The sequence below is a fragment of the Phyllostomus discolor genome, chromosome 15 (assembly GCF_004126475.2).
Source record: "Phyllostomus discolor isolate MPI-MPIP mPhyDis1 chromosome 15, mPhyDis1.pri.v3, whole genome shotgun sequence".
NCBI classification, from domain to species: domain Eukaryota; kingdom Metazoa; phylum Chordata; class Mammalia; order Chiroptera; family Phyllostomidae; genus Phyllostomus; species Phyllostomus discolor.
Window position 1 is genome coordinate 6,027,876 of NC_040917.2, and position 22,772 is coordinate 6,050,647.

General features: G+C 37.8%; 1 protein-coding gene across 5 annotated transcripts in view; it reads left to right on the forward strand.

Annotated features, from left to right (window-relative positions):
• The window catches only part of ARID4B (AT-rich interaction domain 4B), a 138,965-nt gene extending 116,811 nt beyond the window's left edge, over positions 1-22,154 (forward strand). For 4 of the 5 annotated variants that reach the window (XM_028531186.2, XM_028531184.2, XM_036016205.1 and 1 more), the window contains 7 exons: positions 2,665-2,749; positions 4,806-5,004; positions 10,423-11,634; positions 14,582-14,695; positions 17,169-17,384; positions 17,949-18,095; positions 20,406-22,154. In XM_028531186.2, coding sequence (XP_028386987.1) covers positions 2,665-2,749; positions 4,806-5,004; positions 10,423-11,634; positions 14,582-14,695; positions 17,169-17,384; positions 17,949-18,095; positions 20,406-20,533 — 2,101 coding nt within the window. In that variant the 3' untranslated portion in view covers positions 20,534-22,154. Of the gene's footprint in view, positions 1-2,664; positions 2,750-4,805; positions 5,005-10,422; positions 11,635-14,581; positions 14,696-15,460; positions 15,617-17,168; positions 17,385-17,948; positions 18,096-20,405 lie in introns of those variants that run through there. The other variant, XR_004900853.1, reaches the window with a different exon arrangement.
• Positions 22,155-22,772: the final 618 nt, after the last annotated feature.

The window sequence follows — 22,772 nt, forward strand, 5'->3', positions numbered from 1 at the left end:
CATGTAATTCCAGAAGTTTTTTGTTTTCTGTGTAGTCCAGCACTCTTTCCACATACAGTTGTACTCACTAGTTCTTCTAATGACCAGTCCTCTCATAACATCCTTACTTTATAATTGGGTAGAGGAGAAATGATTACTGATAAGGAGAACATTCTGAGAATGTCCTAAATTAAGTTACAGCAGGACAGAGGTAGAAAGTTAATCAGTTAACAACTGTGGGGAAAACCCCAGAAAAACAGCTTACACTCCTGAATTTGTGTTGGAGCCTTGAGTTAACTTCCAGTGGCCATTTCCATGATGGGCATCCTAGAGAGCATAGCGGAATAGCTGACCACCAGGTGCCACCGCGTCCCGCTTGGGCAGCCAGCTCTTTTCTTCCACGCTGCATACACCAATTCCAGAACTAGCTCCACTTCATCTTACTCCATCTCCTTTATCTTTAGCCGATGTAAACTTGTTCAAGACAACTTACATTTGCCCTCCCCAACTCATTGTATAGAAGAGTCCCGTCGGCCCCAGGACGGTGGGCTTGTTGTCTTTTCCATCCAGCCCTGCTGCTGCTGGTCTAGACGGATGCCCCAGGACCTGGTCATTTCCTGGCTGGTGTGTGGCTCCATAAAGCCTCTCTCTCAGAAAAACAAGATCTGAGAGATCTTATTTAACCTTACCACACAGCATGTGTGCGCTGGTTGGTGTAACTTAGGCGGTGGGTGTTGGCCTGTACCATCCCCAGTAGCTGTTATTTCATTATGTGTGTGTTCCTTCTGTCTTGTTCCTAAGAGAATGTAAGCAGCGTGTGTTATCTCTGAGTCAGAGAAGTCTTACTTCATCCCAGTGAACATTTTAACCATGGAGGCAATAACTGTTTTTTGCTTGTTTGATGTGTTTCATGCCCTGTGTAAAATACAGAAGTGTATATCATGGTGGTAGTCTTTTTTAAAAATTGATTTTAGAGAGAGGAAATGGGGGAGAGAAAGAGAAACATTGCTTTGTTCTACTTGTTTGTGTATTCATTAGTTGATTCTTGTATGTGTCCTTACCAGGGATTGAACCCGCAATGTTGGCGCAGCAGGGTGGTGTGTGCTGCCTGGCCAGGGCAGTCATGGGGGTAGCTTTAAACTGAAAGCTACCCTAATTCTACCCTAATTTGAAATACAATTCATGTCAAAAACCAAGCTGAATTAAGTAGTATTCTTGTTGGTAGTAAAAATGTCTGGTATTGTAAAACTCAACATAGCAGATAGTCTGGCTAAGAAAGGTTAAAAAAAACCCTAAGAAAATAAAAACTTGTTTTCTTTTAAAGAAAGTACAACTACATTAAAATAAGAGGAACTTTTAGGAATTCACGTTCAACTTTGCAGAGAGTGGAGATATTTTTCTCTTTGTTCTCTACCACTACAATTTTGGAAGGAACGAGATTGCTTTCTTCTCAAGAATGATGCAATTTTCAGTATTAATGGGAAAGTTAAAAATACTGCACATATACAAGTAGGTGCTGCGGTGCCAGCATAAGTACCAAAAGGAGTGTGTTTAGTTAGAAGAAAAATATTTGCTTTAAAACTTCTTAGAGTACTTACCAAATATTTGATCCTGAAAAAACCATATGTGGTATGCAGTCTTATTTTTATATATTTTTAAATGCAGTTTTACATTAGACATAAAAAACTGATATTTGAGAATGACTTGACCAGAGGCACATACCTAGTTATAGGGAATGTAAGGACTTTCCTGGAACTCATTCCAGTCCTTTCTCATTCTCTATCGCTGTGGCCTCAACAGCTGCCAGCAGATACAGACACTCCCCTGGTGCGGTTGAGCCCTGAGCTTTCCTGCAGCCAGTGGTGTAGCTGACTCTGCCCGGGAGTCATTACACATACTTTCTAGGTGCAATCTAGAGCAAGAATGTAATGTATTTTATTAGTCAAGTAATAGCCCAAGTCATTTACGTACTGACTTAGGGCCTCTATTACTTCATTTAGTACATCTATAATGAGGATATTTTAATTTAAAAGCTCATTTTTAGTTGATCATGTTGTGGAGTTAAAAAATGCCAGTGAGTTTCCATTTTCCACAATAATGTATATAACTTTTGAATGTAAAGTGTGGTTAATTTATTCTTTCTTAATTGAATTTATTAGGGAGGTTAATTTGTTCTTAATGTTCCTTCTTTCCAGCTGAGTTTTTACAAAAGTGAACTGCCCCTTTTTTGCTTTAAACAAATAGCTTTATTGTAGTCGGCAGTGATTTGCGTCCTGCATGCAGGGAGCATTTCAGAACACTGAGAAACCTGGCAGAGCAGTGCTTTCCTAGCCGTTTTTTTCTAGATGATATTTGGGGAAAAAAATATCTCCTAGATATTTTTCCTAGGTGACTTTGCATTATCCATATGTTATTATACAGTGCTCTCTGGCATACAATGTCATTTCAAACTGGAGCATATTACCTTAGCTTCTAGCTGACACTGTGCCCTCGGGCAAGTCACTTCATCTGTCTCTTTGGTCCTTGGCAGCTTTGTGCATCAAACCAGGAAGTAACTAAATGATCTCCAGGGTCATTTCCAGTTCTAAAGTGTTGTCATTCTATTCATGAGTTTCACTTTGATACGGCATAAGTATTTCTGGGGTGTGTATTTTGCTTATGTATATTCATTTCCTTTAATTTTAGATATGATGAATGGATTAAAGCAGATAAAATAGTAAGGCCTGCTGATAAAAATGTGCCAAAGATAAAACATCGGAAGAAAATAAAGGTAAGTACTTATTTTTCTCTATATTATAACTTTTATTTTAAAGTATATTTTATTGATTATGCTATTACAGTTGTCCCATTGCTTTCTCCCCTTTATTCCCCTCCGCCTTGCACCCCCCTTCCCACCAGCATTCCCCTCCCTCCTTAAATTCATGTCCATGGGATGTATATATATGTTCTTTGGCTTCTCCATTTCCTATACTATTCTTAACCTCCCCCTGTCTATTTTGTACCTACCAATTAATGCTTCTTATTCCCTGTACCTCCCCGCCCCCATTCTTCCTCCAACCCCTCCCCACTGATAACCTTCCATGTGATCTCCATATCTGTGGTTCTGCTCCTGTTCTAGTTGTTTTTGTTTAGGTTCAGTTGTTGATAGTTGTGAGTTTGTTGCCATTTTCCTATTCAGGTTTTTGATCTTCTTTTTCTTAGATAAGTCCCTTTAATATTTCGTATAATAATGGCTTGGTGAGGAAGAACTCCTTTAACTTGACCTTATCTGGGAAGCACTTTATCTACCCTTCCATTCTCAATGATAGCTTTGTTGGATATAGTAACTTGGATGTAGGTCCTTGCCTTTCATGACTTCAAATACTTCTTTCCAGCCCCTTCCTGCCTGCAAGGTTTCTTTTGAGAAATCAGCTGATAGTCTTATGGGAACTCCTCTGTAGGTAACTGTCTCCTTTTCTCTTGCTGCTTTTGAGATTCTCTCCTTATCTTTAATCTTGAGTAATGTAATTATGATGTACCTTGGTGTGTGCTTCCTTGGGTCCCACTACTTTGGGAATCTCTGAGCTTCCTGGATTTCCTGGAAATCTGTTTCCTTTGTGAGGTTGGGGAAGTTCTCCATTGTTATGTTTTCAAATAACGTTTCCATTTCTTGTGCTTCCTCTTCTTCTGGCACCTTATGATTCGGATGTTGGAACATTTAAAGCTGTCCCAGGGGTTCCTTAGTCCTCATTTTTTTTGAATTCTCATTTCTACATTCTGTTACAGTTGAATGTTTATTTCTTCCTTCTGTTCCAAATCATTGACTTGAATCCTAGTTTCCTTCCCTTCACTCTTGGTTCCCTGTATATTTTTTCTTTATTTCACTTTGCATAGCCTTAACTTCTTCCTCTATTTTGCGACCATACTCGATCATTTACATGAACATCCTGATTACCAGTGTTTTGAACTCTGCATCTCATATGTTGGCTATCTCCTTGTCACTTAGTTCTTTTTCTGGAGTTTTGATCTGTTCTTTCATTTGGGCCATATTTCTTTGTCTCAGCATACCTGTTGTGTTATAAAGGGTGGAGTCTTAGGTATTTACCAGGGCTGGGCAACCCCACTTGGCTCTGTCGGGGAGGTGTTTTACAAGGAACAATGCAGCTTGCTCCACTCTCAGCCAGTTTTCAATAACTCCTCCCTCTCGTTACCCACAAGCAAATTGGGCCTTTCTGGTCCTGATTCCTGGGTGGGTGGGTTTATGTATATTCTAGGACCCTGTGGCTCTTTCCAACGAACTCTCCTGTGAGGCTGGAAGTTTCTTCTGCCGCTACAACCCACACAAGTGTTTATAGCCAGATGTTTTGAGGCTTTATTTCCCCTCACTGGAACCCTGGGTTGCACTGTGCATCTCGCTCCCCAGTTTTTCCAGCTTATCCACCCACAGATGTGGGATATCCTGGTTCACCTGCCCAGTTTCAGGTTTTAAAACTACCAGGTTGAAATTGTTTCTTTTTTAAGTGAATATTTAAGCCTATTTTGATTTAATATTGAAGAGTTTGTAACACCAATTATTAGCAGTGTCTTGCTAGTCTTGGCTATCTGGTTGCTAATTTATTTTAACTATGCAAATGTAAATATTAGACAAAAACTTTTTGCTCATTCTGCAGTGTTTGTTAAATAACTTTGAAAAACATCTCTTGCTCTTTTTGAGGGGCTTTTCATATATTTTTATGTTATTTAATAATATATTTTATAACTGAAGAACTAAAGTTAGTATTAACAATGTTACTAATAAATGTCATGATAAATGATGGCTAACATGAAATATTTTTTCTTTAACCTAGAATAAATTAGACAAAGAAAAAGACAAAGATGATAAATATTCTCCTAAAAACTGTAAACTTCGGCGCTTGTCAAAACCACCATTTCAGACAAATTCCTCTCCTGAAATGGCATCTAAACTGGATCTGACTGATGCCAAGAACTCTGAAACAGCTCATATAAAATCCATAGAAATTACTTCTATCCTCAATGGGCTTCAAGGTAAATATAACAGATATACTGTTGCAAGTAAGTTGTTGTTGTTCTTCATTTTGTAAATCAAATTCCATAAAATTAATTCAGTGAAACTTATCAAATTGTTTTTTTAATTGAGCCAGAATTTTGGGGGGCTCTGTTATTACTTGAAATAAAACCAGTTATTGATTGAGGTTTGGAAATATTTCTGTTAATATACCCGGGGACACCATTAAATTTTAGTTAAACCTTAATATTCATCCTATTGTACTGATACTGTGCTTTTTTCAGGTACCATTCTTTCTGTCGCCAAGTATAGTTTGTTATGCCCTAATAGACTGAAGTCATGTTGACTTTTTGGGTGAAGAATAATTAACTTTGCTTATCTTGATTACGTTTATTATGTCCTCTTTTTATGATAGCATTACTGCTTAATATTGAAGGCAAAATGAAGTCTAACTATTAATAAAAGTGATGAGAACAGATGGAGGGGGAGATTTAGTAAATCTGTTGGGGGGGGGGTCTGGTCTATATCTCCATAAAAAGTATTTTATATTTTTCATAACTTGAGTTCAGGTTTTTTTATAATTTTGAGTGTAATGGAAATTGGTTTTTGTCTAACTTCAGATGGATATTTACTTGAACTTGTTCTGTAAGCCAAATGCTTTAAATATATTAAAACATTTTTCATAATTTCCTAATGTATCAGACATGCAGAACAATATATGGGAATATATATATATATATATATATATATATATATAAAATTTAAAGAATAATGTGAACATTTTTATATGTATCACAGTGGTGAATGACTGACTAGTATTTACTTAAAATAATTCCGAATAATCTAACCACTACGCTGTATACCCGAAGCCAATACATAACAGTCAACCAAAGATGCCTTCATGCCATTCAATGAATGTAATAAAGATGCTGGTAAAATAGCATTTGCATTGAATTTGGAGAAAATAGAGTTACTGAGAATATTAATAAATAATAAATCTCAACAAAAAGAGTTTAGTATATCTCACCCAGAAGTAATTAATATCCTGATTTTAGTGTAATAATTACTTTTTTAGCATTGCATTAAAAAAATATATATATATATTCCTAAAGAGGATAATTGTTTTAAAAAACTGAGTAGCGGTCTTAAGCTTGGCTGTATAAGAAAAAAACACTATTTCCACTCAGACGAAGGCTCCCTGAGAATGCTATCTGAAGAGTCTTCAGGTCATTTTCTGGTTTCATATTCCTCTTCTCGAAGAGTGTACAAAAGCCATTTTAAGGGAAGTCAGAGGGGACACGGTCATAAGGGAGTCTGAAAAACATCAGTTGTCATCGTACAAGATGTAGTCGTACTGGATGATCAACAGGAATATGCTCTAGGGGTGTAGTAAGCTGCTCTGTATTTTTCAATTCTAGGCTTATCATATATATCTCTAGCTTTCAGGTGTCGGTCAAAACAAAATGTTTTAGCTGGGTAAAATGATGTGGTCAGCTGATCCCAGTATTGGGTCACAATACGTGGAGCGGGGTGGAGAGCAGGAAGTTCACCACCACGTGGTTAAAACAAGCTTAACACAGATAAAGAATCTAGTCAAGTTCAAAGACTGTCGGGCCATCAGGCATCTCGGGGATGCCAGCTCTCGGACTGGCCCCCTTTGGCAGTAACCCAGTGCTAGTCGAACTGCTTTCCTTCTGCCTCTGGTACAGGCTTTCTTCTGGGGGCGGGGGGTAGGGGGGGGCGGCTATTCGAGGGGACACTCCTCAGAGTGCTCCTTGGGACTTTTCGGTTCGGGTTGCTCACATCTTTTTCACTCTTCGATACAATCTCTTTGTTCTGGAGCACGTCCCCTAGTAACTTTTTAAGAAATCATTAAGAGGGGAGGTAATTTTTTAGAGACCTTGTCTGAAAATGTCTTTATTCTATTCATGTTTTAGCTGGGTTGGAAGTTTTTCCTTCATAATATTATTGGCGTTGTTCAATTGTTTTCTGTTTTGTTTTGTTTTTTGCTTCCAATGTTGTTTCTGTGAAGTCCAGAGCTCTTCCAGTTTCTGATTCCTAGTATGTGGCATGTTTTATCTAATCAGTTCATTATAGAAGACATTCAGGATATTTGTTATTTTTCCTTTTGCAAACAATTCAGTAGTGAACATCACATTGAGGTACTTTTAACATTTCAGATATTTTCTTTTCCTTTGGCCATAGGTTAGACACCTCAGATATTTCCAGTTAGAAAACGATTATTGCTATGAATGTGTATGGATATACATATAGAAAGTAAAATTGAGCCCTGGCCAGGTAGTTCTGTTGGTTAGAGGCTTGTCCTGATACGCCAAGGTTGTGAGTTTGATTCCTGATCAGGGCACACAGAAGAAGCAACCAATGAGTGCATAACAAGTGGAACAACAAATCGATGTTTCTCTCTCCCTCCCTCCCTCTCTCTCTCTAAAAGTCAGTTAAAAAAAGAAAGTAAAAGAAAAATTAATCCCACCTGTGAATGTAGAACACAAATAGGCGTTTATACTCTGGGCATGAGATGGGCTGGGAACAGAATGAGAAGGGCAGGTGGAGTTTGGAGTTCTCCGGAGAAGCTGAATGTCTCCAGACAGCAGTCTTTCAGGTGTTGGCACTAGATACCCCCTTGAGTAAATGCGATCCCTGATGAATCCCCTTGTGGAAACTTATCCATGAATAAACTGTCAACACAGAGGTGCCAGTGAAGTTTTAGTAGGTCATCCTTACATGTGAATAATCAAAGAGAACTCCAGCATAAAAGATGGAGACAAAAACAAACAGAAGAAATGACCTTTGAAGAGAGGGATAATGAAGGTAACAAAAAATGAACTATTGTGTCTCTGATTACGAAATAATCTCAGACAACCTATGAGTATCTGCTGATTACTAAATAATTGCAGAGAACCTGTAAGTATCTGGAAACCAAGAATGACATGAAAAGAAACAAAGAACAAGAAAAACTTGAAATTAAAAGTGGAAATTAAAATTCAGTAGAGCACTTAGAATTTAAAATTAAGGAAATCTTCCAGACAGTATAAGAAGGCAGTGATAGAAATTTTAGAGAAGAGATAAGTGACAAAGAGTGTCACTCCAGGAACAGTGAAAACAGGAAGAAATTAGCAAGTTTCTCTCTCTCTCTCTCACACACACACACACACACACACAGACGCTGGTCTTTGAATGTACTCATGTGTTTATATCTCTTTTTGTGTTTCATGTTGGGGATACTCTAGCACTGCTTCTAAAATCACCTAATACCATGAGGAATTGGGAAGCCATGGAAATTTATCTAGTTATGCATATCTGGTTATGTGTCACTAAAAAAATGAATTTTAAAAAATAAATAACAAAAACCGACTAGGGTTTTGTTATGAACTGTCTCACAACTGTATTATTGACTTTGTGATTTGTACCTCATTCCTTAGCAAGTGTTAGATATAGAGCTTGTTTTCTCACTCTCTTTCTTGGTGTATGTGTGTATGTGTGTGTATCTGACTAATGTCAAATAAGCCTTGAGGGAGGGAGAAATTAGCAAGTAACTAAAAGAGAAAATATGTTTAGAACTGACATAAATTTTTAAGTGGAAAGAGCCCACCAAGTACTTGAAGTAATGAAGAAAAAGCCATGCTTTTATTATATTATAATATCATAATGTTATATAATAGCAGGACTACAAAAGTCACCACAAAGGAACGAGAAAACAAATAAAAGTAGTGCTTTCAACACAATATGCAAACGAGTCTGTTGTACCTTCAGAATTTTGAAGGAGAGTAATTTTCAACTTGGAATTCTGTACCTGACTAAACTAGTCATCACATAATGAAGTTTGAGGGTCAGGATGTACTCAGACGTATAAAGACAGAGAATATTTTTTCTTCCATGTATCTGTTTGAGGAAACAGCTAGGTAAAGTGCTCCAACACAATATGAGAATAAACCAAAGAAAAAGGAAGATGTGAGATTCATTTACCAGTGGGTCTAGGTCAAAAGCAAGCGTGCAGGGAATTCGCTTGGGATGACGGCTGCTAGAACTGACCTGGAGAGCAGCCCGTCAGGTGGAGTAGAAAATAGGCCTCCAGAGTAGAGATTCAGTAAGTAAGGAGACTGGACAGGATGCTTGACTTCATGGAGCAATCGGAATAAACGTGAGAGACATGAAAATGGAAGACAGAATGTGTAGGAAAGGATGTTAGGAAACTCTTGGAAAAATCAGAGGCTGTATAGGAAAGGAAATACTGAGTGTACTATTTATTTCTTCAGTGAACCACATTTATATATGTTATAAATACTATAATTAACATGTATATAAATTAAGTATGGTGAAGGGGGGATAAGGATGTTAATAAGAGAAAATCCTCATTGCTTAAAGCAGGCTAAACTTCATAAATCAGCAAATAGAATATTGAGATGATGGTGATAACTGTCAGAAGAAATAGTTATTACCATATATATGTATTGCTTTGATAATTTAAAAACTTAGTTATGTAAGAGCACATTGTAAAGTTAAAACATTTTTAACCATCTTAACTGTATCGATTTTTTTTTTTTTTTTGCTTTTAACATACTTAGCTAAAGAACATACTATGTGAATTTCTCAGTACAGTGTTATAGTTAAGATTTTGAATTCTGGAGTCAAGTGACTTAGATTTCATCTTGACTTTTTCTAGCTCTTTGGGGTAGTTTAACCTCTAAATTCTAGTTTTCTAAACTATAAAACAGGGCTGATAAAAACATATGCCTCACAGGGTTATTGTGAGAGTGAATGAGAATATCTGTGAAAAGCTTATCAGAGTACCTAGCGTGAAGCAATTTCTCAATAAATGTTAAAGTCATAATAAAAGCTATTTTTTTTACTCTTAATTGAATTTATTTACTATAACATTTAAAAATAGTATGAATATTTTTTATATAAGATCGTTAGTTGTGTCATTCTTTAAAGAATTTGTTGTGGAAATCCCTTGTGTACAAAAATCTTTGAATACTCATTGCTATGAGGAAAAGGAAGGCTACACTTTTGTAAGAATATAGGTTTTGGGGTTAGAGCAGCCCGAGACTATATCCTGAGTCCACTGTTTTCTGCTCATTGGTTGGAGAAGTTTCTTTTTTACAATCAGCTTTATTCAAGTGTAATTTACGGACAATAATATTCACGGCTTTTAGGTTTACAACTTTATGAATTACGGCAACAGAATATAGTAGTAAAACTATATGGCATGATACAGCCATTTCCACCATTGGGTGAGTGTCTTCACTCTGTGAAGCCGTTTCCTCACTTTTCTGTTTACTGTTTACAATAAAATGTAATAAAACCTGTCAAGTGGGATGGCTAAAGCATAGGGGCCAATACATAAAATTCCTGGCACAGAGGAGACATTGCTAGTTGTCTTAGCATACTCATCATTTTTCCTGTTTCTTCTTTTCCAGCTTCTGAAAGTTCTGCTGAAGACAGTGAGCAGGAGGACGAAACGGGGGTGCACGACCCAGGCAGTAATGGCAAAGAGGAATGTAAGACCGATTATCTGACCCACGCCAGAAACGACCTTCTTTCAAAAGAGCAACAGAACAGTTCATCTTTGCTGGAAGAGAGCAAGGTGCATGCAGACTTGGTAATATCTAAACCAGTGTCAAAATCTCCAGAAAGATTGAGGAAGGATATAGAAGGATTGTCTGAAGATTCCGATTATGAAGAAGATGAAGTCACAAAAAAGAGAAAGGATGTCAAGAAGGACAACACAGATAAATCCTCAAAGCCACAAGTAAAACGTGGGAAAAGAAGGTATTGCAATACAGAGGAGTGCACAAAAACTGGATCACCCAGCAAAAAGGATGAGAAGGCCAAAAACAAAGAATCGCTTTGCGTAGAAAATAGTAGCAACAGCTCGTCAGATGAAGATGAAGAAGAAAAATCAAAAGCAAAGCTGACACCAACTAAAAAATACAACGGTTTGGAGGAAAAAAGAAAATCTCTGCGGACGACTGGTTTCTACTCAGGATTTTCAGAAGTGGCAGAAAAAAGGATAAAACTTCTAAATAACTCTGATGAAAGACTTCAGAACAGCCGAGCTAAAGATCGGAAAGATGTCTGGTCAAGTATTCAAGGACAGTGGCCTAAAAAAACACTGAAGGAGCTCTTTTCAGACTCTGACACTGAGGCTGCGGCCTCCCCGCCGCACCCTGCCTCCGAGGAGGGCCCAGCTGAGGGGGTCCTGCAGACCGTGGCCGAGGAGGAGAGCTGCTCCCCTAGCACCGAGCTGGAGACCCCTACGCCCACCAGTGCCGACAGTCAGGCCCCTGAGGAGAAGCCCATGGAAATCAGTGACAGAAAAGCGGAGTTTCCAAGTAGTGGCAGCAATTCAGTGCTCAATACCCCGCCTACCACCCCTGAGTCGCCCTCCTCAGTCACTGTCACGGATGCCGGTCGCCAGCAGTCTTCCGTCACAGTATCAGAAGCGCTGGCCCCAAACCAAGAGGAGGTTCGGAGCATCAAGAGTGAAACCGATAGCACCATCGAGGTGGACAGTGTGGCAGGGGAGCTGCAGGACCTGCAGTCGGAGGGGAACAGCTCGCCCACGGGCTGCGACGCCAGCGTGAGCTCCAGCAGCAGCGCTCCGCCCGAGGCGGAGCACCCCGAGAAAGGTGAGGGGCGGGCGGCCTCGCCTGGTGTGAGTGTGGGGAGAGTGGAAATCGGACCAGTAATTTGAGTAGTGAATAGAGGAAGGCATCTCAAAGCTCGAGAAGGATCTGATGTCCTTGGCACCAGGCCGCAGTCCAGACCTGTCTGAGACTGCATTGTGCCCTGGTGGACTTGAGCGGCTTAAATGTGTTTCTGGAACATTCTCTTTGCAATTGTAAAATGCGGTTTGTCACAGACATTTCGGTTTATGGACAGACCCTCCACCCTTAACCAGATGCTGTGCGTAGGGGTTTGGAGCAGCCTCCCGTCCCAGCACAGCTCATCCATCTGACTGATGGGGTGCGTCTGTGGAAGAGTGGGGTACTTTCCTGGGTGCGTATCTGCAAGCGAAAGACCAGTGTGTACATTAAAACCTACACTAATACTTTTTGATTTTCTGTGAAGATGTGAAAAGTGGAAATTCAAATTGGTACTTGCCAAAAGTTTTGATACTTATTGGGAGTGCTATTACTATACTTCTGTCATCACTTTTCTTACAAACCACTTCATTTGGGTGTCAAAATCAGAATACTCTGGTCTGACAGTTGGCTTCAGAGCACACTTTTCCACTGTGAATGTAAAGTACTAGGTAGGGTATGTCTTGTATATGACATGCCGGGTTTTACTGGGCTAGCTTTGGGTTTTTAGCTAAGCTTAAAGAGATACAAAAGTCCCAGTTTTCTCAGACAAATCTCCCCCCCCTCCCGCTTTATTGAGATATTGACATAACCTCGTCACACAAATCTTGATTTAAAACATTTATTCTTGAAAAATAAGTTTTAAGTAAAAAAAATAGTTGCAGTTCAATTGGGATATTCTCTGTTCTTCCATAGTCACAGGAACAGGTTCTCTGATTGTATTTGTGTGCCATGCTACCTCATGGAACTGAACTGTCCAGACATAAGTAATCGTCAGAACTAAAAAAGCCTTTGTCAATAGATGATTACAGAGGCTTTCAACAATAATATTAAATTTTAATGATTATAATTCTTAAGAGATTGTACCCTTAACTGTGTTTCTCATATTTCGTGAAAGATTAAAATTTTTTTTAAAGATAAGGTAGCCCTAGATGGTGTGGCTTAGTGGATTGAGTACCAGCCTGCAAACCAAAGGGTTGTTGGTTCGATTCTCAGTCAGGCCACATGCCTGGGTTGTGGGCCAGGCCTCCAGTGGGGGGGGGGTACAGGAGAGGCAACCACACATTGAGGTTTCTTTCCTTCTCTTTCCCTTCTCCTCTCTAAAAATCAATAAATAAAAATTAGGGTCATCAAGGAACATATATAAAGGACCCATAGACAAAGCCAAAGGGGGTGTAGGATTGAGGGTAGGGGTGGGTGGGAGGGAAGTGGTAGCAGGTAATGGAGACAACTGTACTTGAACAATAAAAACTGCAAAAAAATGTAAATAAATAAAATCCTTTAAAAAAAGATAAGATAGCCTGTCCTTTCATAGACTAAGTCAATATTACCCTTTTGAATTTTAATCTTGATTAGGTTAAAAAGTAAGAAACATGAGGACTTCAAAATTAGGGCATCAGAGACCATCTGCTTTATCTAATCAAAGCACATAGTATTTTTTTAGACGTTATATTTTTTTGGGTATAAAATTTTGAATGCCTATTTCATATGACCTCATTTTAATAAAAGTGCCTGATATTAGAGAATTTACATTATATTAAAAGTTAAAATGTAAGTCTTGCTATTGCGATTTAGATTTAGGATTTTCCTCCAGTTTATTCTACATTAAGCTATTTGTTTCTTGCAGTTGAAAGTTTTCCAAATTAAATTCCTGAAGAAAAATCAGGCACATATTTTTGAGAGTTTGTGCTTCAGTATAGTCAATATTTAAGTCACCTTGTTTACGTTTCATTTTGTTATATTAAAGTAGTTTTAGGAAAAGTTAACAGTAGATACAGCCCACTAAAAAAAAAACTAGGAAGTTGCAAACTTCCATTTTGACCAAGGAAGCCATGTCTTGTTAACTCAGAGTTGATTTTACCATTGATAATAGGGCTAAGAAACTTTTTCTTAGCAAAAATGGCATAATTCTATTCTAATATTAATTGTATCATGCCATTGCAGCATCTGACATTGGAACTGCATAGATAGGACTTTATCCATCTCTGGAAAAAAAAGCTTACTGTATAGTGTGGGAGAAAATAGTACAGTTAGAATCAGAAACACAGCAGATGCTGAGGACCAAATTAGTAAAGAGAAAAATGTAGAGACTACAGTTTGGAGCAGTGATTAATCATTGAAGCCTGAGCACCAGGGAAGGTTAGTGAAGATTCAGGACTTGGGCTAGTCCTCGAAGACAAGGGAGACATTTGTAATGTTTTTGGGTAATTTCTTGCCAAGAGGATGAACCAGTTTTTACAAATGTGCTGGATTTGTAAATGGTTTTTGTGTTAACCCGTTCCTTGGGAACTAAATTATTGTGAATTACTACTAAAATTCATCCCATTACATCATTTAAAATTATGTTAATATCATTATAAGATATATCATTAATATTTTAACCTGTAATTAAATCTTAATATTTTGCTTTTACTGAATTTTAACAAAATTTAGTTTTTATTTTCAGTATATACCTGTATTTGAATTACTACTACATTTCATAAATTCTCAGTACTATATGGAGAGCTATTTTCAGTTTATATCTGATTTTTCTAAGAAGGATGTTCACACTATTTGCTTTTCAAAAAACTAACATTTTTTTGTGTTCAATAAGTCAGCTCATTAATAATAACTTATTTTTTAAGTAATACTAAATTCTATACTAATTTATAATCTTCTAAAGAACATGTGTAGTTTCAGAATTGGTCTGTGCTTGTAAAATGCGGCATTAATTTATACCTAGGAAAAGGTTGGTTTTATTTTGTGTTACTTAATAATTTCTTTCCTCTTGTAGCCTGTACAGGTCAGAAAAGAGGGAAAGAAGCTCAGGGAGGAGGAAGTTCATCGAAAAAGCAGAAACGAAGCCATAAAGCAACAGCGGTAAACAACAAAAAGAAGGGGAAAGGCAGTAAGTGTGAAACCTCTAATGTTTTAAATACAAAAGTTATGGCGGATATGGTGATCACTTTGTAAGGTATATAAATGTTGAATCCTGGTATAGGCCTGAAAGCAATTATTGCATGTCAATTATAATTTAAAAATTATGGCAGATATATTTTTCCCCATTAAGGAAAGAGTGTTCAGGATATGGGAGTGGTCAATATTTTAATTTTGTCACTACCTTCAGAAAAGTCACACAGAAATCTTCTGATCCTAGGTAAATTCTAGGATTAAGCAATTTGGTCTTATTCAGCAGTGGTACTGATTGCTGTTGAATGAGCAGGTAATCCTTTTTAAAATAACATCAAATATAATATAAACAAGAACATCTCCATGTGAGTTGTGTGTCCCATAGTTCTTTCCCCTTGTCATTTCACATTATGAAATGCTTCAATTGTGTATTATTTTTACTATGATGAAATTGATTGCTTTGTAATTCTTCAAGGCAAAAACAGCCTAAAAGAGAACAATCAAGGTAGCCTTAGAGCTTTCATCCCAACAACTCCAGTTACCACCTTTACCTCTGGTACTTCCGACTGTGTGGCCAGGAGTTGCTATGCACAATATATATACATTGGTTAAGTGTGCTCTAACTAAAGCCTTAACTTTAGCAATGACTCTGTTCATTGACCTACAGGAATATATATACTGTATTTCTCCTGAGGCTGCACATTTTATCTCTCTTTTGTAGACAAAGTGAGAAGCAGAAAATATGTAAAGAATTTTTTTTCAGGTGCCCCACACTGACCTCCTGCTGCTCTTCCAGGAGATTCCTGCCACCTCCACTGCCTGACCTTTGCTATCGGCCGGCTTGGCTGCACTTCAGTGCAGAAAAGGGTTATGCGGCCAGCTCCCCGAGGTTCTGCTGAGCCCATATGACTTCCAGGCGGTGAATATGGCGTTCCTTGGGGCCCCGGGCGGCTGTGCTCAGCAAGGCCATGAAAGCCAGGCTGAGGCAGACCACTGCATCAGAGTGAGGCCAGGCCTTGGGGGCTTAGTTAGGAGTTGCCAGGGGTCCCAGAGCAGCAGTGGGGGGATGGGGAGGGGAATTGATTAAAGAGTGTGTTACGAGTGTGGAGTTTCTTTATTCTTGAAACACCACTATGGGAGGAGTTGCTGTGTACCTTTCCTATCTGGAATATTTTTCAGGCCTTGAGAGCCTAACTGTACTTTTTTTTTTCTTTTTTTTTTTTTGTTAAATGAAGAAACAATAAATACATACCAGTTTGATCATCATGTATTTGGAGTAACTGACAGGATATTTAAACCATTTTTTATTATACTATGATATTTTTGTCTTCAAGATTTTACCATTTAATGACATTTCCTAAGAAGTGTCATCTTCAGCAAGCCAGTTAATGTCCGTGTAATATAGAGATATAGCTGTTAATTGTATTCTCACATTTTAATTATTGGGCTTACACCTTGGTAAATCAGAATGAGGATACCACTGTCTGAAAATAATTTAACTCTCATGTAATCTAAACTAACACATCACAATCCAGAAAGGTAATTGATGGGAGTATCGGTGCCATCTCCTAGTCACATGATAAACTGACAAGGTGTTAAGTAAGCACTTCCATTCTGTTACTGAGGCTTTAGTCAGCAAAGACAGATGTAACATAATATTACATAGACTTCAGAATTTTTCCTAAATCACTGAATAGATTTACTAGGTTAAAACTGATGCTTTATTCAGTCCTCAGGCTCTTAAGAAATTCACTGTATATATCAAAGTTTAGAGTTTACTCCCGAATAATCCGTACTGAATATGATGATTAATGCATCATTGTGGCCAAAGTAGTAGCATACATATATGCAATCTAAAATGTTAAAATTAAGAATTTTCTATAATAAGCTTTTTTTAATAATTTTTTAAGTTTATTTATTTTTAGACAGGGGGAAGGGTGGGAGAAAGAGAGGAAGAGAAACACCAGTGTGTGGCTGCCTCTCACATGACCTCCACCAAGGACCTGGCCCATGACCCAGGCATGTGCTCTGACTGGGAATCAAACCGGCCACCCTTTGGTTTGCAGCCTGCACTCAATCCACTGAGTTACATCAGCCAGGGCAATAATAAATAATGTTAAAAGATTCTGTATTCTAATTTGTGTATGTTAACATAATAGAATAAAAGGCCATTTATATAATTACTGTATATTTGATAGTCTACCAACTATAATGGAAGATTAGTTAGGATTTTTTTTTTTTAATATTAGTGGCAATTCAGGTAAGAAGAATTTTTGTTTTTGTTTTGCTTAATTGTAATGCTGGTGCATTTGTACATGATGGTTTTCCAGGTTTTTAGGCAGGATCTATAAAACAACTTGTTTACTGTAGTAATATTTAAATGGTTAATTTTAAATTGTCCATTAAAATCTGTGACAAATTCTTTGTTACTTTCCTGTTTACTAATGCTTTTCTTTCTCTCTTTCTTTCAGCAAACAGTAGTGATAGTGAAGAACTTTCTGCTGGTGAAAGTGTAACTAAGACTCAACCAGTCAAGTCTGTTTCTGCTGGAATGAAGTCCCATAGTACCAAATCTCCTGCAAGGACGCAGTCTCCAGGAAAATGTGGGAAGAATGGTGATAAGGACCCTGATCTCAAGGAACCCAGTAATCGATTACCCAAAGTTTACAAGTGGAGCTTTCAGATGTGTAAGTGACAGATATTAAATCGACAGTTAATCTGTAGAAACTTTACCTTAGTAGCTCTTGGTGCTAGTAATTCTGAAAAAGAGGTTATAACCAAACTTAGACACAATAACCAGTTGCATTGTAGAGACTTTGTTTGGATATTGATTTGAATAAACAAATTGCTAAAAGAAAAAAATGTAAGGCAGTTGAGGAAAATTTATCCACATTCTTGACAGTTAAAAATATATACAATTTTAACATTTTGGTGTCTTCTTAGTCTTTTTTCTAAGTATGATTTTTAATGATATATTGTGCTGATACTATACATGAATATGGAATTTTAGCACATATTTAGGTTATAAGGTCTTTAATTCTATACACTTATTAGTTCAACAAATACTGTGCATATATTGTGTACCAGGCATTGTTCTAGGCTAGGAAAAAAACCTTAGGGAAACGTGATTTACAAGCCTTATTTTTAGTTTTTCTGTCTTAACCTCATTCTACAACTACACTCTATGTTGTTTCTTTTGTATGTTAAAATTTTGTTAAAAATACATATTAATGAAAGTTTTAACTCCATAGCGGACCTTGAAAATATGACAAGTGCTGAACGCATCACAGTTCTTCAAGAAAAACTGCAAGAAATCAGAAAACATTATCTGTCATTAAAATCTGAAGTCGCTTCCATTGATCGGAGAAGAAAGCGTTTGAAGAAGAAAGAGAGAGAAAGTAAGTGTTTTGACCTTGCATTACTTAAACATAAAGTAGCTCATGACTCCGCTGTTCAACTCACGTGAGTTTGTGTATCTTCAGGCAAGTTCTTTAATCTCTCTGACTTACTTTCCTCATCTGTAAAGTGGAAACATTTGTCTAAAGAAAAATCTCTCAAAGAATAATGTTCACTTTCCTAGAGCTTACAGTCTGCCCCTTCAAAAGTCCTAATACAATTTCAGTTAGTGAAAACCACTAAAGAGAGAATGGAGTGGATCTGAGGGAAAGACCTTGGCTTGATTTCCGCTCGGCCGCCATAACGGAGTGCATGGTTACAGCGGGAGTGTGTTTCCATGCCGTGCCAGAGGCTGGACGTCTACGGTCAGGGTGTCAGCAGGTTTGGTTTCTCCTGAAGTCTGTCCTTGGTTTGCACATGGCCGCCTTCCTGTGGCGTCCTCTGTGCACAGGGAGATAGAAAGAACCTCTGGTGTCATGTCTCCTTCTACAAGGACACCAGTCTTGCTGGATTAGGGCCTATCCTTGTGACCTCACTTAACTTTAATTACCTCTCCAAAAGCCTGATGCAAATACAGTCACATTGAGAGGCAGGGATTCAACATAAAATTTTGGGGGGGGCACCATTCAGTCTATAAAAGGGTCCTAGGCAGAAAGAGAGAACAGAAAGTATTCCCTAAAATAGAGTTTCTCAGATTTAAAACCGGTGACATTTTGGGCCAGATAATTCATTGCTGTGGGGGGCTGTCCTTTAGGATGTTTAGCACCCTCTGTGGCCTCTACCCACTGCATGCCCCTAGCACCTCTCAGTTATGACAACCAAAAATATCTCCAGACATTGTCAGATACCCTCTAGGGGGCAGAATCACTTCAGCTTGAGAACAACTGCTCTAAGGTGGGAACACACTTGGTACCTTCAGGAGTGGAAAGAAAATCATTGTGGTGATAAAGTGGTAGAAATACCAGCTGGATAAGCACAACCAGGAGTTCAGGCTTATTCTAAGTAGATGGACATCTATTTGAAATGACATGATCTATTTATAGTTATTCAAAGAACTCTGTTTGCCATGTGGAAAGTGGACTCTGGTGGGGGGGGGGCAGTGGTAGAATCAGTGTTGACCAGGGAGCCCCCCTGCAATAGTGAGATGGTGGGAACTTGTACCAGGGTGGCTTCGATAAAGATGGAGAGCAACGAATATCGGGTTACCAGCACTTGTTGGTGAGTTAAATGTGGCGGACGGAAAAGAGTTTGGGTGACTTGTTGGTTTTTGGCTGGAACAACTGGATACTCCACACCAGAAATGAAGAAGACCTAGAAAATACAGGTTGTAAGTTGGGGAGCACACAGAGGATTGATTAGGCATTCTGTTTTACTCCTGTTACTTTTTAAAATGCCTATTAGGCATCCAACGGCACCAACTGGAATGTCAGATAGTGGGATATTTAAGTTTGTAGCTCAGGGGAGAAGTCAGGACTAGGGATATAATTTTCAAATCATTTGCATGTCTATAGTATAACAGTTACTACAAATGGTTTTTAAAGTCGTTAAGAAAGTCACCTAGGAAAGAAGTATGGGTAGGAAAGCTGGGGTGAGCCAACTTAGAGAGTGAGGCTGAAGAGAAGTCAGAAGCAGCAAGACTTGAGAAGAAGCCTTGAATGAAGAAACCGGAGAAGGTGGCTAAGGAAAGAGTCTTGGGGGGCGGGGAGTGGTGTGGTCAGCTGTGCCAGAGGCAGTAGTACAGCTGTGGACCCTTTTATTTCATCCTGAAGAAGCATTAGTCTTCCATTCTCATTACCAAGTAAATTCATAAGAATCTCCAAACATAGAAAGATATAGGAGTTAGGAGGGGGGGGAAGATGGTTGGGTGGATTACAGATTTTTCCTGTTGGATTCAAAGCTCCTTTTGACATTTTTTTCATTATTACAGAAAGCTTACTCTCCGTTTTATTTCCATGTGCTGACAGACTGGGCACGTGACGTTTCTCCGTCTGGCCCGGCCAGGAGCGTATCTTGGTCTATCCTTCTCCATTCTGTCTGTGGTTTGGCACGGTCTAGCCACGTGAGAGACACTAGGTTTTCCTTTGTTTACCATATGAGATTGTGAGACTCAACTGCTCTTTTTTTGTAATTTATTGAGTTGACTGGGGTGACATTGGTTAATACAATTATATAGGTTTCGGGTAGAATAGACTGCTCTTGTAAGCTAAATGATTTTGGAGAGTACAGCAGAATTGTGTGGTCTAGTGTTTTATTTCTTATTATTGTGGTATACATGTTTTATTAAGCTGTTGATTTGGTTTCCCTTTCCTTAGGTGCTGCTACATCCTCATCCTCTTCTTCACCTTCATCCAGTTCCATAACAGCTGCTGTTATGTTAACTTTAGCTGAACCATCCATGTCCAGCGCATCACAAAATGGAATGTCAGTTGAGTGCAGGTGACAGCAGGACTTGCTAAAGCACTTTGCACTTAATGGCTGTTGAGGGCCACGTCTTTTTTATACTGCACAGTGGCACAAAAAATCAGACAAAGCACTATTTTATATTTAAGAATTGTTTCTTGACAAGCTGACTTGGCACTTAAGTGCACTTTTTTATGAAGAAAAAGTACAATGAACTGCTTTTCCTCAAGCAATAATTGTTTCCAACTTGTCTGGGAATGTGTGTCTGGTGACTTGAAGGCCTTCCACTATGGCGGAGGGGGGCTTTTCACTGCCTGTAGAGACAACACAGTAAACGTAGTCACTGGTGGGCCAGAACACGGTAAGGTAACTTACTGTATATCTATTCCCTTGTATTTTGTTAAAGCTGGAACATTTGATATTTTTCCATTTATTTATGAAAAAATATGAACCTATTTTCATTTGTACAAGCTAATTGTTTTTTAAAGAGGGTCACCTCAGGGTGGCTTTAATTGTATAAGTCAAGCACATGTAATAACTTCAAAACCTGCAGTTAACAGGATAGCAGACATCAATCCTGGTAACCAAATATTAAAGATTCTCTTTAAAAAAGACTGAACATGTTTACAGGTTTGAATTAGGCTAAAAGGTGTTGCAGTGGCTTTTCATACCCCTTCAAATTGGAATGGAACTACTGTACTTTGCCATTTTTCTATAAATCAGTATTTTTTTTTAATTTTGATATAATACATTGTGTGAAAAAAGAAAATGGCTAATAAACTGTATTAAATCTTAAACAATGTATAAAGATTGTACTTAGCCAGTTCAAAGTGTATATTTATTCATAATGAATTATAACAGTTATATTTTTGTGTTTTCTTGTAAATGTTTCTTTTCCTTAAATACAGATAATTCATTTGTATTGCTTATTTTATTATGAGCTACAACAAGAGGACTTCAGGAACAAGTAAACTGTATTAGTATGGTTCAAGGTTGTTGATATAAACTGTCTCAAAAGGATGGTTGTTATTTTAAGTATAAATAGCTAATCGGGTGGTAGGCCTATAAAATTAAATGCCTTGTATAAAATCCAAAATGAACACAGAATTGTTCTCACTTGTATTGACTTTATGTTGTATGATTCCAATCTCTGTTCTGTTTGGCACTTGTATTTAATTCTACACCTTTGTAAGACATTTGTATATTGCGGATGTGTTCATTCAAGCTATTTAATACCTGGCACTGTTAATACACAGTACTTTACTGTACAGACTGTTTTACTGTTTTAATTGTAGTTCTGTGTACTTTTTTTGAATGGGGCTGGCATGTTTCATTTGTTTTCTGGCAATACGACGTGAGAATTTCGAAGCGTTTTGTTGTAGATGCTAACGTGTCAGAATCCTTTACATTCAACTTTTCTAAGAAAAGCATTTTCAGTCTTGTAGTGTGTGCTTACAGTAACTAATTTTGTTGAAAATGGTTTCAAGTTACTCAGATTTGTACAGGACTGTAAAGATTTGTTGAACAGCAAAACATTGAAAAAAAGCTTATAGAATAAAAGCTATAAAGTATATATTAGGATCTGCAAACAGTGAAGAATTATGTAATATATTGTACAAATGTAAGCAAAGGCTCTGAAATAAAATGCCATAGTTTGTGAATCATTGATTCTGTTTCTAAAAGATTAAATAATTTTAGTATATTTCTGTATGTGATGACAGATTGAAACATAACATCTCCAGCCTGTGTTGTCAGGAGGGGTTAATTGACGTACAAAAAGGGGAATGTTCTACCTAGAAAAATTAAAAGTTCACTAACTAGATAGAGGATTTATTAGGCATTCTTGCATCTTTGTACATACTGTTTTGCTTGAGACTGAGCATGATGAATACTTAAGATTTGTTATCTAAAAGAGAAAAATCAAAAATTATTTTTCTTTAACATACTTGAAACCATTAACAGCAGCTGCCCTTTTTTTTTTTGTCTTTTGATTTACAAGACCCTTTTTGGTCTCTGACTAGTGCACTGTACCGGTCGCACATTAGGATCGCTGGCCTTTGTTAAAACAGTAGTCAGTAGTCAGGCCCCCCCCCGCCCCAAAGTCCTGTTCAATTAGTTTGGGATGACACCTACATATTGATCATCTTTTAAAGGTCTTCAGTGATCTTAATATGCCTTGGGATTAAGAATCACTGCTTTACTTCAAACCTTTTAAAATCAATAATTAGTTTTTTGTCCCATTTAATGAACTTTCCACAAAGAAAAAACTTCTTTAAAAC